The sequence below is a fragment of the Carcharhinus amblyrhynchos genome, chromosome 12 (genome assembly GCF_965287045.1).
Source record: "Carcharhinus amblyrhynchos chromosome 12, sCarAmb.v2.hapA, whole genome shotgun sequence".
NCBI lineage: Eukaryota > Metazoa > Chordata > Chondrichthyes > Carcharhiniformes > Carcharhinidae > Carcharhinus > Carcharhinus amblyrhynchos.
This window is the reverse complement of record NC_137335.1, coordinates 72463418-72481328: the sequence shown is the minus strand read 5'-3', so window position 1 is coordinate 72481328 and position 17911 is coordinate 72463418. Positions and strand designations below refer to the sequence as shown.

The following is a 17911-nucleotide window of genomic DNA, read 5'->3' as shown; positions in this document are numbered from 1 at the left end:
AGGGGAACGAAAAGCAATTGATCAGAGTAGAAAAGAGAAAATTGTGCATGAAATGGGTTGATATCATGGCATAGAACCAGAGGCAAGAGCAGTTCCAAGGAGCTGGCCAATGGAGGAGAAACATGAAGCAAGACAACTTGATCAGCTGCATTAGTGCAGTTTGAGAAGTCAACAAGGACAAAGAATAATGTATTGTATTTTTGCATTTTAATACATTGAGAAGCATAATTCTGATTCAGAACCTTAATTGCATTTTTTGGTTAGGTGCATTGGCCCATGCTATACCCTCCCTCAGTGTACCCAAACAAGCGCCAGATAGTGGCGACTAGGGGATTTTCATAGTAACTTCATTGCAGTGTTAATGTAAGCCTACTTGTGACACTAATAAATAAACTTTTAAAATTTTAAACTTCAATATTTTCCAAAGATCAGACACAATACAGAACTTAGTGCATATCACTTACTTTATTTCAATCAGCATATAGGTGATGCAGAGTGCCAATGCTCCTGCAAGGTCTATTAGGACAAATGGGTTCATGCGAGGAAGCAAAATACTGCTTAAACTTGGAATTAATCCACATAAACTGAAAACAAAACATAATTAGGATTCTTAGAAACAACCCATTCCTGAAACTATGTTTTAGAATTTTTGGCAGTTGAATCTTCATAAGTATGATATCTTTCATAAGTATGATATCTTTTTTGCTTTTTTTTAAAACAACTTTAATGGACGCAAAATAACAATTTTAAAAGACATTTGCTTTTCCCTCGCCCCATATCATTTATTATCCCAAGTAACAGATTCAAAGGGCTCTAATTCAGAAAACTGTCACCAGAGGTTGTGCATGAACAGTCCGCAGTGTTACTAGCTCTGAATTTACCATCTTTTTGGTTTGCAACAGCTACCCACTTCCCAGTGTGGATAAATTCAGCAATCTACAGTGTGGCAGACAAGTTGGTAAACTGTGTCCCATTACACTGCAAATAATGTACTCAAACACCTCAAATGGCTAAAATATTGTGCCATTTTAAATGATTTAACCTTTCCATTTTATCTTACCTATTTCTTGCAACCTACGCATTTATAACCTGGCACTGTGCAAGACTTGAAATCTCATAATAAAGTATAAATGGATGGTAATGATTAATACCTGTACAGATGGCACAAAAATTCATTTTGCAGTATGACTCCCTCCAACTAACCCAAAGGCAACAATGCACAGATCCCTGGGTGTGATTGAGAGACAGTAATTTGATCCAATGATGTAATAAATTTCAACAGCAAAGCTTTAGTGCTTTATAATTATCTGAGCACAACGATGAAATTACAGCCTTGAAATTACTCCAGGGTATTTATTTTATGTATCATGCAGCATACATTATATATTATGCATACATTCAACATTTTGTTCCTGTTCTTAAAATGTTAAAGGTTATTGTGCTCCATGCTGTTACAACACAATGATATCCATGCTTAACAATTATGTGATCACGTTAAATTTGTGCAAGTGAAAATATTGGCATAGTATTATGTGTGGGTACATTAGCTGTTAACATAGATCAATGAGGCCGACATGAAAATTGCATTTCTCTTAACTACAGGTTTATTTTCTTGCCAATGAAGCAAGTTTGAGATTACAGTACAAACTGCTCAAATGTTTGATCTTTAGCAGGTGGTTTTGTAAAAGTGCAGTCCACAGGGACACTGCATGATCAGTATGCCCCTACTCAACAAGGTTCTTTATCTAAATCATATCAATCTGTCAGATTGTGAAGAAAGAACAAATTACAGCAACAATTACCTTTCATTTACTTCAAAAACTTCTAATTTGGCATCTTGTAGTAAGATCAGGGTATTTAATTTGGGTTTTGAAGATGGCTTAAATTACACCCTGCTACACAATGATTTCTTTTGTGGCAGGGAGACTTTACACCAGGCTTAAAATGGCTTCAGGGACTCTGCTTAAATTACATGCACTAGCAAACCTAACCACCTTGATAACACCCCTCAGCTACCCTCACAAGCTCTCAAATATGAATCTTGTGAATCGGTGGTGGACAATTAACCGCAGGGGGAAGCTCTAGAAATATCCCCATCCTCAACGACACATTAGTACAGAAGATAAGGCTGAAGCATTTACAACCATCTTCAGCAAGTGCTGGGTTGGGTGATCCATCTCAGCCTCCTCCTGAGGTTCCCAGCATCATAGATCCCAGTCTTCCAACAATTTGATTCACTCCATGCAGTATCAAGAAATGGCCGAAGACAATGACACTGTGCACTGAAAACATTCCAGCAATAGCACAAGGACTTGTGCTCCAGAACTAGCTGCGCCCCTTGCTAAACTGTTTCAGCAGAGCGACAACATTGGCATCTATCAGACAACAGGGAATTTTTCTCAGCTGTGACCTGCCCACAAAACCAGGACAAATTCAAGCCCACCAATTATCAACCCACCAGTCAACTTTTGATCAATAGCAAAATGATGGAAGGCTTTATTGACAGCGTTATCAAGCGGTAATAATCTTCTCACTGACACTCAGTCTGGGTTCCATCATGGCCATTCAGCTCCTGGCCTTATTGCAACCATGGTCCAAACATGGAAAAAAGAGCTGAATTCAAGAGCGGAAGGGAGAGTGACTATCCTCTCAACATCAAGGGTGCATTTTTGTGGCATCAAGGAGCCTGAACAAATTGAAGTCAATGGGATTGGTTGGGGGGGGGGGAGGGGTGCGGGTTGCTCCCCACTTACTGGAGTCATCCCTTGCACAAAGTAAGATGGTTGCAGTTTTTGGACATCAATTATTTCAGCCACAGAACAACGCTACAGGAGTTCCTCAGGGTAGTGTCCTAAACTCTATCATTTTCAGGTGCTTCAATGATTTTCCCTCTCTCACAAGGTCAGAAGGTGGGATGTTCACTGATAACTGCACAATGTTCAGCACAATTTGTGACTTCACAGGTGCTGAAGTAGCCTGTGTCCATAGACAGCAGGAACAGGACAGTATTAAAACTTGGGATAATGTGGTAAGGAACAAATGCCAAGCAATGACCATCTCCAACTAGCAAAAGCTAACCATCTCATTATCATCACTGGATCCCCGACTATCAATATTCTGGGTGTTACCATTGGCCAGAAGTGGTACTGTGGCTAGAAGAACAGGTTAGAGGCTAGGAATTCTGTGGGAAGTAACTCTCCTCCCATAACCTTTCCACCATTTACATGTTTGGAGTGTGATGGAATATTCTCCATTTGTCTGGTTGAGTGCAGCTCCAACAACACTCAAGAAGCTGGACACCATCCAGGACAAAGCAATCCACTTACAGCCACCCCACCCACCACCTCCACCACTGAATTTCAGTGGCAGCAGTGTGTACCATCTACAAGATACACTGAAGCAATTCACCAAGGCTCCTTTGGCACTATCTTTCAAACTCGTGACCTCTACAACTAAAAGAATGTTTTTCAAATGTTTTCTCCTGATGCCTTTTACCAAATGGCCATCCTCGTGACCCACACCACATTTCTTTACTATTTAATGTGGCAGGTGAGCCTGCTTGCTCCTCACAATTTCACTTGAATCAGATTCAGAGGGCAATGCACAGATCAGGTGCAAAGTTCAGATGGTTCCTTTGTGCTGTCTTTACTTTGTGAAAATGAAAATCCCACCTTGCACATGAAGGTTGTTGTGAAGAGCAATAGCAATGAAATGCTTGTTTTACTCAGCACTGAATATTCCTGGGAGATGCTAATCCAGAATGATGACAATCTCACAGACCTATGGTGTGTTTTTAATGGGCTATCACAGATCAGGTGCAGTGACTCAGTCTCCTCATTTGGAGTCAGCTGCAAGTTAGCAACTGACTCTGAAGTTGTGAACTCAAAGCAATTTTTTACCCACCTCTTTTTCAAATTGTCAAACTCTCTCTCTGTTGATCAGTGTAGCAAAATGCAACTGAATAAGGCTCATTGGTTTTTGACAGTTTTCTTAGCACCACCTTTTCTTCAAAGTGCCATGGCAGTGTGAGAAGCATTTAGTAGTTGACACTTTTTAGTCATATTTGCCAAATGTGCAGTGACTTTTGACAAGCATCTATTTGTACCAATGCGGAAAAAAATCATCCTCCTTTCCTTGCAATTTTAGATTCAGTTCATTTAGCATCAAAAAGATGTCTGCTCGCTTAGAGTTAAAATCCAATTTTCGTCCCCAAACAAATTCGTCAGAGAGGACAATTTCTCAAGGAGGAAAACGTATATTTCATATCTCAGTTTATAAACTCTACCAAGCACCTGACCTCTTGACAGTCAATGGACCTGTGTGTGGAAGAATAAATGGGTGCGCTCAGGCCCCATTTCAGAATATATAGCTTCAAAAAGATAGGTTGGAGTGCACCGCGTTTAATGAAATTCATGACTTTCACAGTTCCTCTCAATACCAGTTCAAGACTGGATGCAATTCCTTTTGATTCCAGTGCTTCGCAGTGAATAAAGCAATGATTCCAATGTTCTGACCATCTGTGTCCTTAATCCTTTCATAACTCCACTTCTTTTTCCCAGTCATGTTGGCTGCCCCATCACTTACGACTCCTCTGCGATTAACCCAGTTGAATCTGCAGTTTACAACCACGTAACTATTCAATGCTTAAAAGATCTGTGCACTGGTTGTGCTGATCAGTAATGTCAAGCAGCACTACGAATCCTCAACAAATTCATTGTGCCAAACATACTTAAAGTAAACTAATTAGGTTGTGCAGTCTGTAACATCTGTACTTTCATCCAGTTGGATTGAGAAGCCTCCGCTATCTTTAACTGAGAAATAAGCTGTACTTCTAAATTCTCAGCGATACCACAGATTTGACGAGACGCATTACTAAGCGGAATGCATTTCAGTTTTTGAGGTGACTTCTCATCAAAGATCATGCAAACCATATCTTATGCGACAGGGAGAATTAATTTCTCAGAAACCATGCGCTATGCAGTAAGCCAGCCTATAAAATTGTGCTTTGTCATTCTATGTTAAACTTCTGAGAACTTGAGCTGATGATTTCAGTTCTTGCTGCATCCTTTGAAAAACAAAATTGAAAGATTTGTTCTCCAGATTGCCATGCTTAGTTTTCAGATGTCTTTGCAATTTTGAAGATTTTAAACATTCGCTGGTATTTCCCCACATGTAACACACATGGGCTTTGCATCCTGGTTTGCATTGGCACAATTGACAAAACCATTACTCAAAAAAGAACTCAATTTTATACAATTTTGTTCCTGATTTTAGTTTTTTTTTTGCAAGCTGTTCACCAGAGACCTGGCACTCTGTTTATAGCTAACATTAGTACAGCTCCATCCTGTCATAGACTGGACACAGCAACCAGTATTCTCTCCAGCAGATTCAGATGTGAGATTCTGGTCAGCAGGCTTATCAATTATTCATGTCTTTGGTTCTCCCTCTCATGTAACAAAACAATCCACGCCTGCAACTGGCTTATTAGAAAGGGAAAGAAAATTAGTGCCAAGTGAACAGCGTCAAGTGCACATACACAGCATGCTGACCTGTTTATATCTCATGTGGTACAATGTGCTGCAGTAAGAATTTACCCAAAGAGAAAACAGTAAAAAGGGTTAGTCAATCTTTGAGGGTTAGTTTTGAGCGATAATAGAGGAATATTCCTTTCCTGTTGTGACCAACTGGGGAGAAAGCTATTGATTACAACACAACTGTGATTAACCATAACTATTTTCTCCCCCTCAAAAGCAGTTTTATTATATAGCTTGTTTGCAATGCATACATGCCAATTAAATTCAATGATGGTGAACATCAAGTACCTATCAATGTGCCAACTGCTTACACTGAATTGACGAAAGGTCACGGACATGAAACGGTAACTGAGTTTCTCCCCACAAATGCTGCCAGACCGGCAAATATTCAGCAATATTTTCAGCAAATATTTGTTATTATTTCTCAATTACACTTACCTTCGGCTTAGATCAGCAACGTGTTCCTGGAGCCAACTTGTACTAGCAGCTGCAAAGACAGTGGAAAGGCCCATTAGATTTATTTTCCTATTGTTGTCTGCGAACTAACACCCTGAAGAACTTCAGATTGAATCCAACGCTCTGTGCTTTTACTTTCCTACAACAAATCATTTTTTTTGGTTTCCCAATACTACAGAAAATATTTATTTCCAGTTGCAGTTGACTAGACGAAGATCAATTGATTATAACACAATTATTGGCAAAAAGAAATCATCAAGAATCTGCCAACTTTTCAAATGCCTGCCATTGAATTGCATGGAATAATCCTTATTCTAATGAAATCATCACCCACATCTAATGGAAAGATAGACATTGGCAAACACTACCTGAAAAGACTATTAATGTTTACTGCAAGTCTCAATGCAGTCCTTATCACTTCAGGTAATGGTTCGGCACAGACAAGGGCCAAAAGGCCTGTTTTTGAGCTGTAATTTTCTGTGGGTCTAGATGTTTTCTTTTTTTCGGTTTTAAGTGCTCATGAGGACAGCATGGGAATCTGGTGCTTTAATATCTGAACTGAGAAAGGGTTACAGCCAGAAACATTGGACACTCTTTCTTTCAGAAGAGGATTTATCAATTGTGTATTTTCACTATTTTACTTTACAGCTCATGTGCAAGGCAACTACTCAAGTGACTCTCTGATGGACAAATGTCCCAGTTCTACTCAACAATTTCTAGAACACCGTTGGGAAATATATTCAGCACAAATCTAATGAAAATACCAACTGAACAACATCTTCCTTCTGCCTTCTGGGCTTTGCAATTTTGAACCTCTGTTCCTTCTTTTCTTAATAGTAATTTTACTTTATTTTAAGCTAGTTTTATTTTTCTTTCTAACACTTTCCTTCAGTCATATCATGCATTGTGTCTGTGGAAATAATTTAAAAAATGATTTTTAAAAATGTATGTACTCCTGAAGAGGTAATGTTCTCTAAATCAATAAAGTAGTCTTCAACAAGCATTCAAAACTTAAGTCCAGAAGATAGACTCTCCAGGTGATGCTAAAGACAGGAGGCCCTCTAACCTCCTAAGTTTGAAACAGGTGTGGGAAAGAGGTTGTGAGAGTGGATCAATTTGATTGTGTCCTTTTCTCTATCAGACTGAAGCTTGAACTCTGTAGCACTTGCTCACATAATTGTCATTCAGGATTGTTAAAGGATCAAGCGCCATTGGATTAATGCTGCACCTTCTCACCCAGGGCACTCATTTTCACATTGCCTGAAGTTGGAGGATCTGAAGTCACCCCAGCAATATACAGATCTCTACACGGTGGTCACAGTGCTGCAAATCCTTCCACACTCGGAGCTGGGGATTGAGGCAGGAGCTGAGGCTGCCAGAAAAACTGACCATATTGGGGGCTGGTTCCTGGTGGATGTGCACCCCTTCCCCAGTGCCTAGAGAAGTCCCATGTGTGGTGTGCAGCAGGTTGGGATCATAGTGAAGCAGACTGGAAAGGGTCCAGAGCAAGTCATGATCACTATGATGCAGCCGAGGAGGAATGTGAAACAGGTCTTGATCACTGAAGTGTGAGAGAAAAGAAGCAAAATCCATCTGCAACGTCACAGGAAGGTCATGAGTTGATTGATCGGTGAGTGTTGGATCTTTGTTACCTTTTCTTCAAAGTTAGGAAATTAGTCTAAGAAACTGGGATATCAAAAGTTTTATTTCTTTATATTAACGGTTAAGTAAAACATGTGAATCAACCTCTATATAGTTAAGAGAAAACAGAAGACAAGTGAGTAGTTTGTTAGTTTTTAAAAAATTATTATTTGATAGAGGAGTGGCAGGGTAGCTCGGATGCCTGCAGTACACATCCCCTTCCATTTGGGAACTCTCGGACCTTTTCTGTGTCCGGGACAGCTATATATGCGGGAAGCATTGCCAATTCCAGCTGCTCAAACTCTGGGTTTTGGAGCTTGATCAGCAGCTGGAGTCACTACAGCATGTTTGTGTTGTTAAGAATTTTGTAGATCACATGTTTATAGATGTGATCACTCCAAACTTGGAAGTATTGTGAACCTTGAGGAGAATAGCATGGAAATTCAAAAGAACATAGATTGGTGTAATAGGTGGACAAATGGCAGCTGAAATTTAATTTTTCAGAGGTGTGAAGTGATTCATTTTGGAAGGAAAATGTTAAGAGCCAACATAAAAATAAAGGATATAGTTCTAAAAGAGGTGCAGGGGAAGAGGGACCTGGGTGCATATGTACATAAATCTTTGAAGATGGCAGGACAGGTTGGGAGTGTGGTTAGTAAAAATATGACATTGGGCTTTATCAATAGGAAGTGCAGAATGCATAGGCAAGGAATTATGTTAAATATGTATGAAACAAACCTGTTCAGCCACAACTGGAGTACTGCACCCAATTCCGAGCATAACACTTCAGGAAAGATGTGAAGGCATTAGTGAGAGTCCAGAAAAGATTCATGAGAATGGTTATAGGACTGAGGAACTTGAGTTACAGGACAGATTGCAGAAATTGGCATTGTAACCCTTGGAGAAGTGAAGATTCAAAGGAGATTTGACAGAGGCATTCAAAATTATGACGGATCTGGACAGAATAGCATGGGATAAACTATTCTCATTGATAAAAGGGTTAAGCAGAGGGCACAGATTAAGGTAATTGGCAAAAGAAGCAATGGAGACAAAAGGAAAATCATGCAGTGAGTGGTTAGGTTCTACAATGCAGTGCGAGTGTGTGGTGGAGGCAGGGTCAACTGAAGCTTGCTAAAGGAAATTGGATCATTATTTGAAAAGGAAACATTTGTAGGGCTGGGGGAAAAGGCAGGAATGTGATACTTGGTGAATTGCTCCTTCAGCAGGCCAGCACAGAGACAACAGCGAAGTGGCTTTGTTCAGCACGGTATTTATTCTACTATTCCAAGAAGATCACAAATGGCAAAAAGAGATGCTACTACTCAGAAATAGTTTCAGATCCAAGAAATTAAAACTGTTGAGCTCACTACTTTTATTATCCTGCTCCAACAAAGATATTCTTTTATTAAAATTAATGTCTTTGAGATATATATCTATATCGAGATTCAGGAGTTGATTAAGTCTATCAACAAAATGCAACTTCTGAGCTTTATAATTTTGCTTCAGAAAATAACCATAACAATGAATTGAATTGGGATGATGATTCTCCAGTATTAAATTGCTCCAAAACTACAAATGGCAACGTGTTTGTAAACCTTAATGCAAATTTGGATCCATGATGCACTTGGTCAATCCAGTATATAAAATGAACTACAGAGAAGAGAAATTGGAAGTTCTGCCTATGCTCAGCTAGCTGAATATAGTCACGATGGCTGTGGACAACTGCATTCTGACTTAACGTCCCATAGCTGGCAGTTGGTGCAGATTCCTCAATAATGATTGCTCGCAAATGAACACATTTATAAATTGCAAATGCCTGCTGTCCTGAATCAATTCTGAAGACTGACCACATGGGTGACGCACTGGAGGATGCTTGATCCTCACAGTATCATAATTCACCATCCAAGAGAAAATTAACAAAGCAAATGATCAAAAATAACTACATACTAAATCCAGTGTCAGAATGTCGGAACAAAAGTAAAATACTGAGGATTCAGGAAATCTGAAATAAAAAACAAAGTGCGTTGACCTAAAAACATTAACTCTGTTTCTCTCTTCACAGATACTGCATGATCTGCTGAGTATTTCTAGCATTTTCTGTTTTTATTTCAGAATACTGGATTGTGTTTTGGAAATCTGATGACTTATCATAAGGCAATAGTCTCTTTTCCCAAAGTGATTAACTGCAAGGCATAGTTATTGGAGTGTACTTAATGGTTTATGACAAATTGTCTAGGATTTCAAATTGCTGTTGTGACTTGCTTGCCCCCTTCAAAGACTCCACTTAAGAAAGCCTGTAATTGTTCTCATAGTAGCTGCCATCCCGATGTTTAAATATTGATAAGTATTGTTAAAAAAAGGGTACCTGCCAACAACACATTGATTGTGGCACTATTTACAGATGTTAAACTCACCAGCAGCATCTATGTAGCTGTGAGGTGACTTTATTTCTCTATACAACCCTTAGGCCATCTAATTCATATTATGTTCTTATGTTCTTAAAAGCTATGGAAATTCATGAGAAATATTAAAATCAAGACCATTAAGTCTTGAAGTGATTTATAACAGCAACTAAATCTTATCATGTTTGTTGAACATGTTTTAATACATTAATCAGAGACTAATGAGCAAGTTCCTAATTTTGCTCACACTTGGTCCAGTTGGTCCCAAGATGCCGCCTGGCATGGTCATGAATACCCAATTGGTTAATGTCAGCTGGGATTAACTAAAGGTTGCACACAAGTGATGCCACACTATAGAAAATAAACTGAAGCAGTAGAGAGGGGATAGCGTAAATCCAGTGGGATAATATCTGATTGGTAAGAATCATAGGGCTGGATTTACTGAAGTTCATCGTGGCCAGGCCCACTTTTGTGTTATTGTGGGACAGGCCCTGTGACAGTTTCTAGGCAGTAGCTCAATTAAATTTGAAGGTGCAGAGGGCTGATGCAGGAATGCCGATTGCCAGCATTGGATGTCAATTAGGCTCATTAAAGAGCCAACTGACAACCACGGTCCCCGAGTACACTGTAATTCAGTGGTGATACAGGGATTAAATGGGAGCCCAATTGGCTTTCTCATGCTGCCCAATGTGACAGAGATCAGAAACTAGCAGAAAAGGAAAATAACATTCATGGGGTGCTTCCAAATGTAACAAACACACTGATTTCTAGTGTTTCCACATACAGTTGATAATACTTTGAGAAGTTGACCAAAAAGGTGGATGAGGGTAAAGCAGTTGATGTGGTGCACATAAATTTCATTAAAGCGTTTGATAAGGTTCCCAGCGGTTTGGATCAGAAATTGGCTAGCTGCAAAAAGATAGAGAGTGGTGGTTGATGGGAAATGTTCATCCTGGAATTCAGTTACTAGTGGTGTACCCGCAAGGATCTGTTTTTATAAATGACCTGGATGAGGGCATAGAAAGATGGGTTAGCAAATTTGCAGATGACATTAAAGTTGGTGGAACTGTAGACAGTGCAGAAGGATGTTGCAGGTTACAGAGGGACATAGATAAGCTGTAGAGCTGGGCTGAGAGATGGTAAATGGAGTTTAATGCAGCAAAATGTGAAGTGATTCAACTTGGAAGGAGTAACAGGAATACAGAACACTGGGCTAATTGTAAGCTACTTGGTAGTATGGTTGAGCAGAGAGATCTCGGTGTCCATGTGCACAGATCCCTGAAAGTTGACACCCGGGTTGATAGGGTTGTTAAGAAGGCATATGGTGTGTTAGCTTTTATTCGTAGAGGGATTGAGTCTAGGAGCCATGTTGTAGCTATACAAAACTCTGGTGTGGCCGCACTTGGAATATTGCATACAGTTCTGGTCGCCACATTATCGGAAGGATGTGGAAACATTGGAAAGGGTGCAGAGGAGATTTACCAGGATGTTGCCCGGTATGGTGGGAAGGTCTTATGAGGAAAGGCTGAGGGACTTGTGGCTGTTTTCGTTAGAGAGAAGAAGGTTAAAAGGTGACTTAATAGAGGCATATAAGATGATCAGAGGATTAGATAGGGCGGACAGTTTGAACCTTTTTCCTCAGATGGAGATGGTTAGCATGAGGGGACATAGCTTTAAATTGAGGGGTGATAGATATAGGACAGATGTCAGAGGTAGGTTCTTTACTCAGAGTAGTATGAGCGTGGAATGCCCAGCCTGCAACAGTAGTGGATTCGCCAACATTAAGGGCATTTAAATGGTCATTGGATAAACACATGATAAAGGGGAGGCGGTTTAGAACGGAGTTGAGGAGGAACTTCTTCACTCAAAGGGTGGTGAATCTCTGGAATTCTCTGCCCGTTGAAGTGGTGGAGGCTGCCTCGCTAAATATTTTTAAGAAGCGGGTTGATGGGTTCTTGATAAGAGAGGGGATTAAGGGTTATGGGGAGAGGGCGGGAAAGTGGAACTGAGCCACAACAGATCAGCCATGATCTTATTGAATGGCGGGGCAGGCTCGAAGGGCTAGATGGCCTACTCGTGCTCCTATTTCTTATGTTCTTATGTTCTTATGATATTGGAATAGTGTAGGTTGGATGGGCTTTAGATTGGTTTCACAGGTCAGTGCAACATCGAGGGCTGAAGGGCCTGTACTGCACTGTAAGGTTCTACATTCTACTGCAGAAAACAAAAGGGCAGAACAATTTCTGTGTGTTTACTAAAAGCATATTTTAAAAAATTGACGATGATGATGATAATGATGTTGGTGTCAAGACTAGCACTTAATTTGGATTAAAGTAAGGGAGAGTAGCGCAGTGTCAGCCTCACTCTCTCTTCCCAATTCCCATCTGGATCCAGTGGCAAGACAAGAGTCAAGATGGCTGGAGGTGGGACTAGGTGCAGTGGATAACCAGGACATCTTCTGTATCTTGTCCTGCTCTTCGTGTTCCACAATGCTTGCAGAGACTGCCTTCTTGATTGTTGGACCTTCCACTGGTCTCGTCTGCTCAATCTGCCAGAGTCTGTCTTCACATGCTGCAATAGACATCTCACTATCTCACCGAGGGTTGAGACCCGTCAGCTACCCTCACCTGGTTTAGCCGGCTTGTCAAAGCCGTTGCCTGGGGTCTGGCTGCTGTCGCATATAAACAGCTACAGAGAGCCACAGGTGAGAGCTGAGTGCCAGGTGGGGACAAAGGGTAGACAAATCCACAAAGACTGTGGATTTGTCCATCCTTTGCCTGATCCACAAGGCTGTCAAAGGGCAGAAACTACAGGCAGTGGACCAGTTCACTTACCTTGGCAGCACCCACTCCCAAGCAGTGACTGTTGATACAGAAGTTAACTGCAGAATAGCAAAGGTAAGTTCTGCTTTCAGTAGACTGCACTCCTCTGTATGGGAACATCGAGGAATCAGCCCAGTGACAAAACCGGAGGTCTATAGCGCCATGATACTCACTACTCTCCTGCATGTCTGTGAAACGTGGACTGTATATTGAAGGCGTACAAGACTGCTCAATCATTTCCACATAACTTGTTTTCGCAGAATAATACGCTTTAGATGGACAAACTACCAGACACTGAAGTTCTCTCTAGAGCAAGTCTACCATCAGTCCACACACGGCTGATGAGAGCGCACACCCGGTGGGCAGGTCATGTCATCCATATGCCAGATGAGTGCATACCCAAGCAGCTCCTTTTTGGGGAACACTCTGCTGGAAGACACTTGCATAGAGGGCAGAGAAAACAGACTCGAGGCTTGACATAGACACGACCACCTGGGGAACACTGGTACAAAACTGCCCTACCTGGCGCTGTCTCATCCACAAGGGCTGTCAAGCATACGAAACAAGGTGCATTGCTGTAGCACAACTTAAGCGCAAGTCCAGAGCCACCAGCGCAACAACTACACTGCCTATACAAGTCTGTCCTATATGTGCCAGGACATTCCGTGCCCAAACTGGCCTGATCAGTCATCTTCGGACACACCAGCCTTAAAATGACTAACGGTGTTGAGGTCCTCATCAATGACGATGGACAACCAACAACATTTTAAAAAACTAGGTGAGTATGGTACTCAGGAAATGCTTTCTTTAAGTTTTAATGTGGGAAGTTAAATTATCTATTCAAAGCTATAAACTGTGTAAATCTTCCGAAAGTTCAAAAGAGGAATTGGCGCATAATGTAATTTTTGTGTAAATGTTTATGTTTCAAATGTAGACACTGGGCTTTAAATAGAATTTGAGACACTTTTGAGAGGGCCAAACATTTTTTTCTTCAGTACACCTGTACTTTTACAAATAAAAATGTGAGTAGGAGGCTGTTCCACCCCCCCCAGAATCCTGTCAAAGATTTGATTTAATACAGCAGTTGCATGTTGATGACATCAGGGGAACAGATTGGAGGAGTTACAGAGCACTAAATTAACAAAACAGTTGAAAATGAGATAAAGATTAATGAGCAAATGCCTGCTAATATTGATACAGGCCAAGAAACATTTTTGAATTTTGAACCTGATAGTAATTTTAAAAGTGCAAGAAGAAAAAATAATAAAGTTAATCATATCCTGACAAATAGGTAGTATCCAGAACGAAGAATTGCTCTTCAAATCTGAAAGAAAATGTTGTCTTATATTAAAGAAATCCTATTACAGTCAAATAAAATTAATGCAGAACATTATGTGTCTCTTGGCAAGGTTTGAGATGTGCTAGCCATAAAATAGAGTTTCGCAGAATGTGCTTTATGCTCCACATGCAAAGAACCAATGTTATTTTTTATTAACTTCTATTTTAAGGCCAATTTATGTTATTCTTTTTGACAGATTCTTGTACACGACTGACATTCTTGGAGGACGTTAACTACTGTCTTGTAGAAAGCAATATCTAAGTCATTGGAAATTGCTACCACATTGCAGCTAGTATGTGGCTTTTGGGATTGGAACTTACCTTCAGAGACGTAAGCCAAAGCCTTGTTCCTTAAAGACAGCATGGTAAGCAAATTGAAGAACAGGGCCACAAAGGTACCGACAAGAAGACGCCCCCTGCAGGATAGAGTTTGTTTTTCTTTTAGCAAACTATGGAAACTGATTTTTATTTTAATTGCATATCATGTAACTGTATTTCTAAAAATTGATTAATCCTGTGCTTTGTGTTCACTAAATACACACAACTATCTGTCAAATTGAGGTTCGTTGCATTTCTTCAAAACCAACTTAACAAAACCTGAAGTTTACAATCAAAGTATCTGTAAGCTTAGGACCAATTCAGCATTAACTGGCAAGAAAATCTGGAGACGGATGACAAAGAAGGCAATTTTATTTTGCAAAGGTTACATCCCTATTGTGTAAAACTATATATATTCACCTTTGGCAGTTTTGTGACATTGATACCCCTCAAGTATCATGAATCAGCTCTGTAGCAACTGAGGTTACGACTGGACTGACCCAAATGCAACTCTGAAGCTATAGGTCTGGCTGAAAACCAAGACAATGGTGTCCATCTATTATTGTTCCATACAAAATTTGAGAACTTTCATCTCTTTAACCTTTCATAGTAAAATCAGGAATGAGGGAATGACTAAGTTCCAGTAGAATTTAAGGCATGAGTTCGTCAAAAAATATTGGTTCATTTCCTTACAACACAGCACTGATGTGTATGACTCCTCTGGTGAATAGTCAATTTGTGTAAATGTCTAATTTTATGATTTATATGTTGTAAGGATGCAACTTGTAATTTTGGGAAGTTAAATTTGTAAGATAATTGAAAGTCAAATTCAGAAGTAGTCAGATCATCCAAGGTATTTACACATCCAAGGTCCTTCTTGGTAATACTTAAGAAAGTCAAAGTTATAAAGATGAAAGCCGTAAAACAACAGGGTGGCCTATTTTGCTATGGCAAGCAAGACAGTAAATTTGAGGAAGAGTGCCCTGTATTTATTAGAGCTGTGAAATATTCATGTAATTCCCCAGATCAGTGAAACTGGTAAACAAGGGACAAGGGCAGAGGAAGGTGGAAGAACTCAGCAGGTCTGCCAGTATCTATCAGGAGCGAAATAGTTAACATTGAGTTATGGACCCTTCATCAGAACAGAAAGGAGGGAGAAAACTAGAGCAAAAGAAGCTGCAATAAAAATGTATTTTGCATTGAGGCAAAAATATGCATGGTATATTTAAAAAGGTGGGGGTGAGGGTTGTGCTTTAAGATGGAGGAGGAAGGTCAAAATCTAAAGTTGCTAAATTAAATGTTGAACCCAGGGGCTACAATGAGCTCAACTGTAAGATGAGATGCTGCTCCTTCAGCTTGTGCCAGGCTTCACTGGAGCATTGCAGTAGACAGGGACAGACATGTGTGCACGAGAGCAAGGTGCTGAGTCAAAATGGCATGCAACAGGAAGGTTAGGGTCATGCTTGCAAAGTGAGTGAAGGTACTCCACAAAGTGGTCACCCAGTCTGTGTTTAGTCTCCCCGTGCAGAGGAGACCGCATTGGGAGTGGTGAATATAAGACTAAATTGAAGGAAGTACGAGTGAAATGGTGCTTAGCCTGAAAGGAGTGTTTGGGACCTTGAGTGGTGAGGAGGGAGGAGGTAAAGGGGCAGGTATTACATCTTCTGTGATTACGCTGTAGGAAGGGGATGGGGAGTTGGGAGTGATGGAGGAGTAGACCACGGGGATACGGAGAGAGCGGTCCCTGGAGAATGCTGACAGGGAACTGAGGGGAAGTTGCATTTAGTGACGGCATCATGCTGGTGTGGATGGAAATGGTAGACAATGTGAAGGCTGGTGGGGTGAAAAATAAGAACATAAGAACATAAGAAATAGGAACAGGAGTAGGCCATCTAGCCCTTTGAGCCTGCCCCACCATTCAATAAGATCATGGCTGATCTGAAGTGGATCAGTTCCACTTTCCCGCTTTCTCCCCATAACCCTTAATTCCCTTGTCTGTCAAAAACCTATCTACCCGTGACTTAAATGTATTTAGCGAGGTAGCTTCCACCACTTCAACTGGCAGAGAATTCCAGAGATTCACCACCCTTTGAGTGAAGAAGTTCCTCCTCAACTCCGTTCTAAAATGTCCCCCCCTTATCTTGAGGCTGTGCCCTCTAGTCCTACTAACCTTTCTAAGCGGGAAGAATCTCTCTACCTCTACCCTATGTATCCCTTTCATTATCTTATACATCTCTGTAAGATCCCCCTCCATCCTTCTAATCTCCAACGAGTACAGACCCAGTCTATTCAGTCTCTCTTCATAGTCCAACTCCTCATCTCTGGTATCAGCCGAGTGAACCTCCTCTGCACTCCCTCCAAGGCCAAAATATCCTTGCGCAAGTGCGGCGACCAAAATTGCACACAGTACTCCAGCTGCAGCCTCACCAGTGCCCTGTACAGTTGCAGCAAGACCTCCCTGCTTTTATATTCTATCCCCCTCGCTATAAAGGCCAGCATTCCATTTGCCTTCTTGATCACCTGCTGCACCTCCAGACAGGGTTTTAGCGACTTGTGCACAAGGACCCCCAGGTCCCTCTGCACCGTAGCATGCTGCAGCTTTGCCCCCTTTAAATAGTAATCCCTCCTACTATTATTTCTGCCAAAGTGGATAACCTCACACTTGCTAACATTGTACTCCATCTGCCAGGTCCTCGCCCACTCGCTCAGCCTATCCAGATCCCTCTGCAGACGTTCCACACCCTCCGCACAATTTGCTTTTTCACTCATCTTCATGTCATCAGCAAATTTCATCACCCTATACTCAGCCCCCTCCTCCAGATCATCTATATAAATGGTAAACATTCACTCTAGCCAGCCTTCTCTTCTTTACATATTTGTAAAAACTCTTACTGTCCTTTTTTATATTTAGTGCTAGTTTAGCTTCATAGTCTATCCTTCCTTTATCAACTTCTTAGTCATTCTTTGTTGATTTTTAAACCTTTCCCAATCTTCTAATCGCCCACTACTTCTGGTTACTCTGAACGCATCAGCTTTTAATTTAATACTCTCCTCTATTTCCTTCGATAACCACAGCTGGTTATCCCTTCTCCTACATTCCTTCTTTACCATCGGAATATATTTCTGCTGAGCACCGAAAAAGATCTCCTTAAAGATCCTCCACTGTTCCTCAGCAGTCCTACTAACCAATCTAAAAATGAGGGCAAGGAGGGCCCTATCCTGGTTCTGGGAGGGATGGGAAGGGCAGAAGTGCGTGAAATGGGTCAAACCCAGTTGAATGCCCTGTTAACCACAGTGAGAGGAAAACCTTGGTTAAAGAAAAGAAGCAGACATGTCAGAGGCACAATTTTTGAACATGGCATCATCAGAACACATGTACAGAGGCGGAGAAACCGGGAAA

At 40.9% G+C, this 17911-nt stretch overlaps 2 protein-coding genes across 2 annotated transcripts in view; one reads left to right on the top strand and one right to left on the bottom strand.

Annotated features, from left to right (window-relative positions):
* The window catches only part of LOC145351095 (protein CEBPZOS-like), a 652257-nt gene that overhangs the window by 540711 nt on the left and 93635 nt on the right, over positions 1 to 17911 (top strand). The gene's annotated exons all lie outside the window — the stretch shown is intronic.
* Positions 1 to 17911, bottom strand: part of slc30a6 (solute carrier family 30 member 6) — a 144964-nt gene that overhangs the window by 41303 nt on the left and 85750 nt on the right. The window contains exons 9-11 of the mRNA XM_080200697.1: positions 14515 to 14609; positions 5973 to 6021; positions 465 to 584 (exon numbers count right to left, since the gene is read on the bottom strand). Coding sequence (XP_080056823.1) covers positions 465 to 584; positions 5973 to 6021; positions 14515 to 14609 — 264 coding nt within the window. The remainder of the gene's footprint in view (positions 1 to 464; positions 585 to 5972; positions 6022 to 14514; positions 14610 to 17911) is intronic.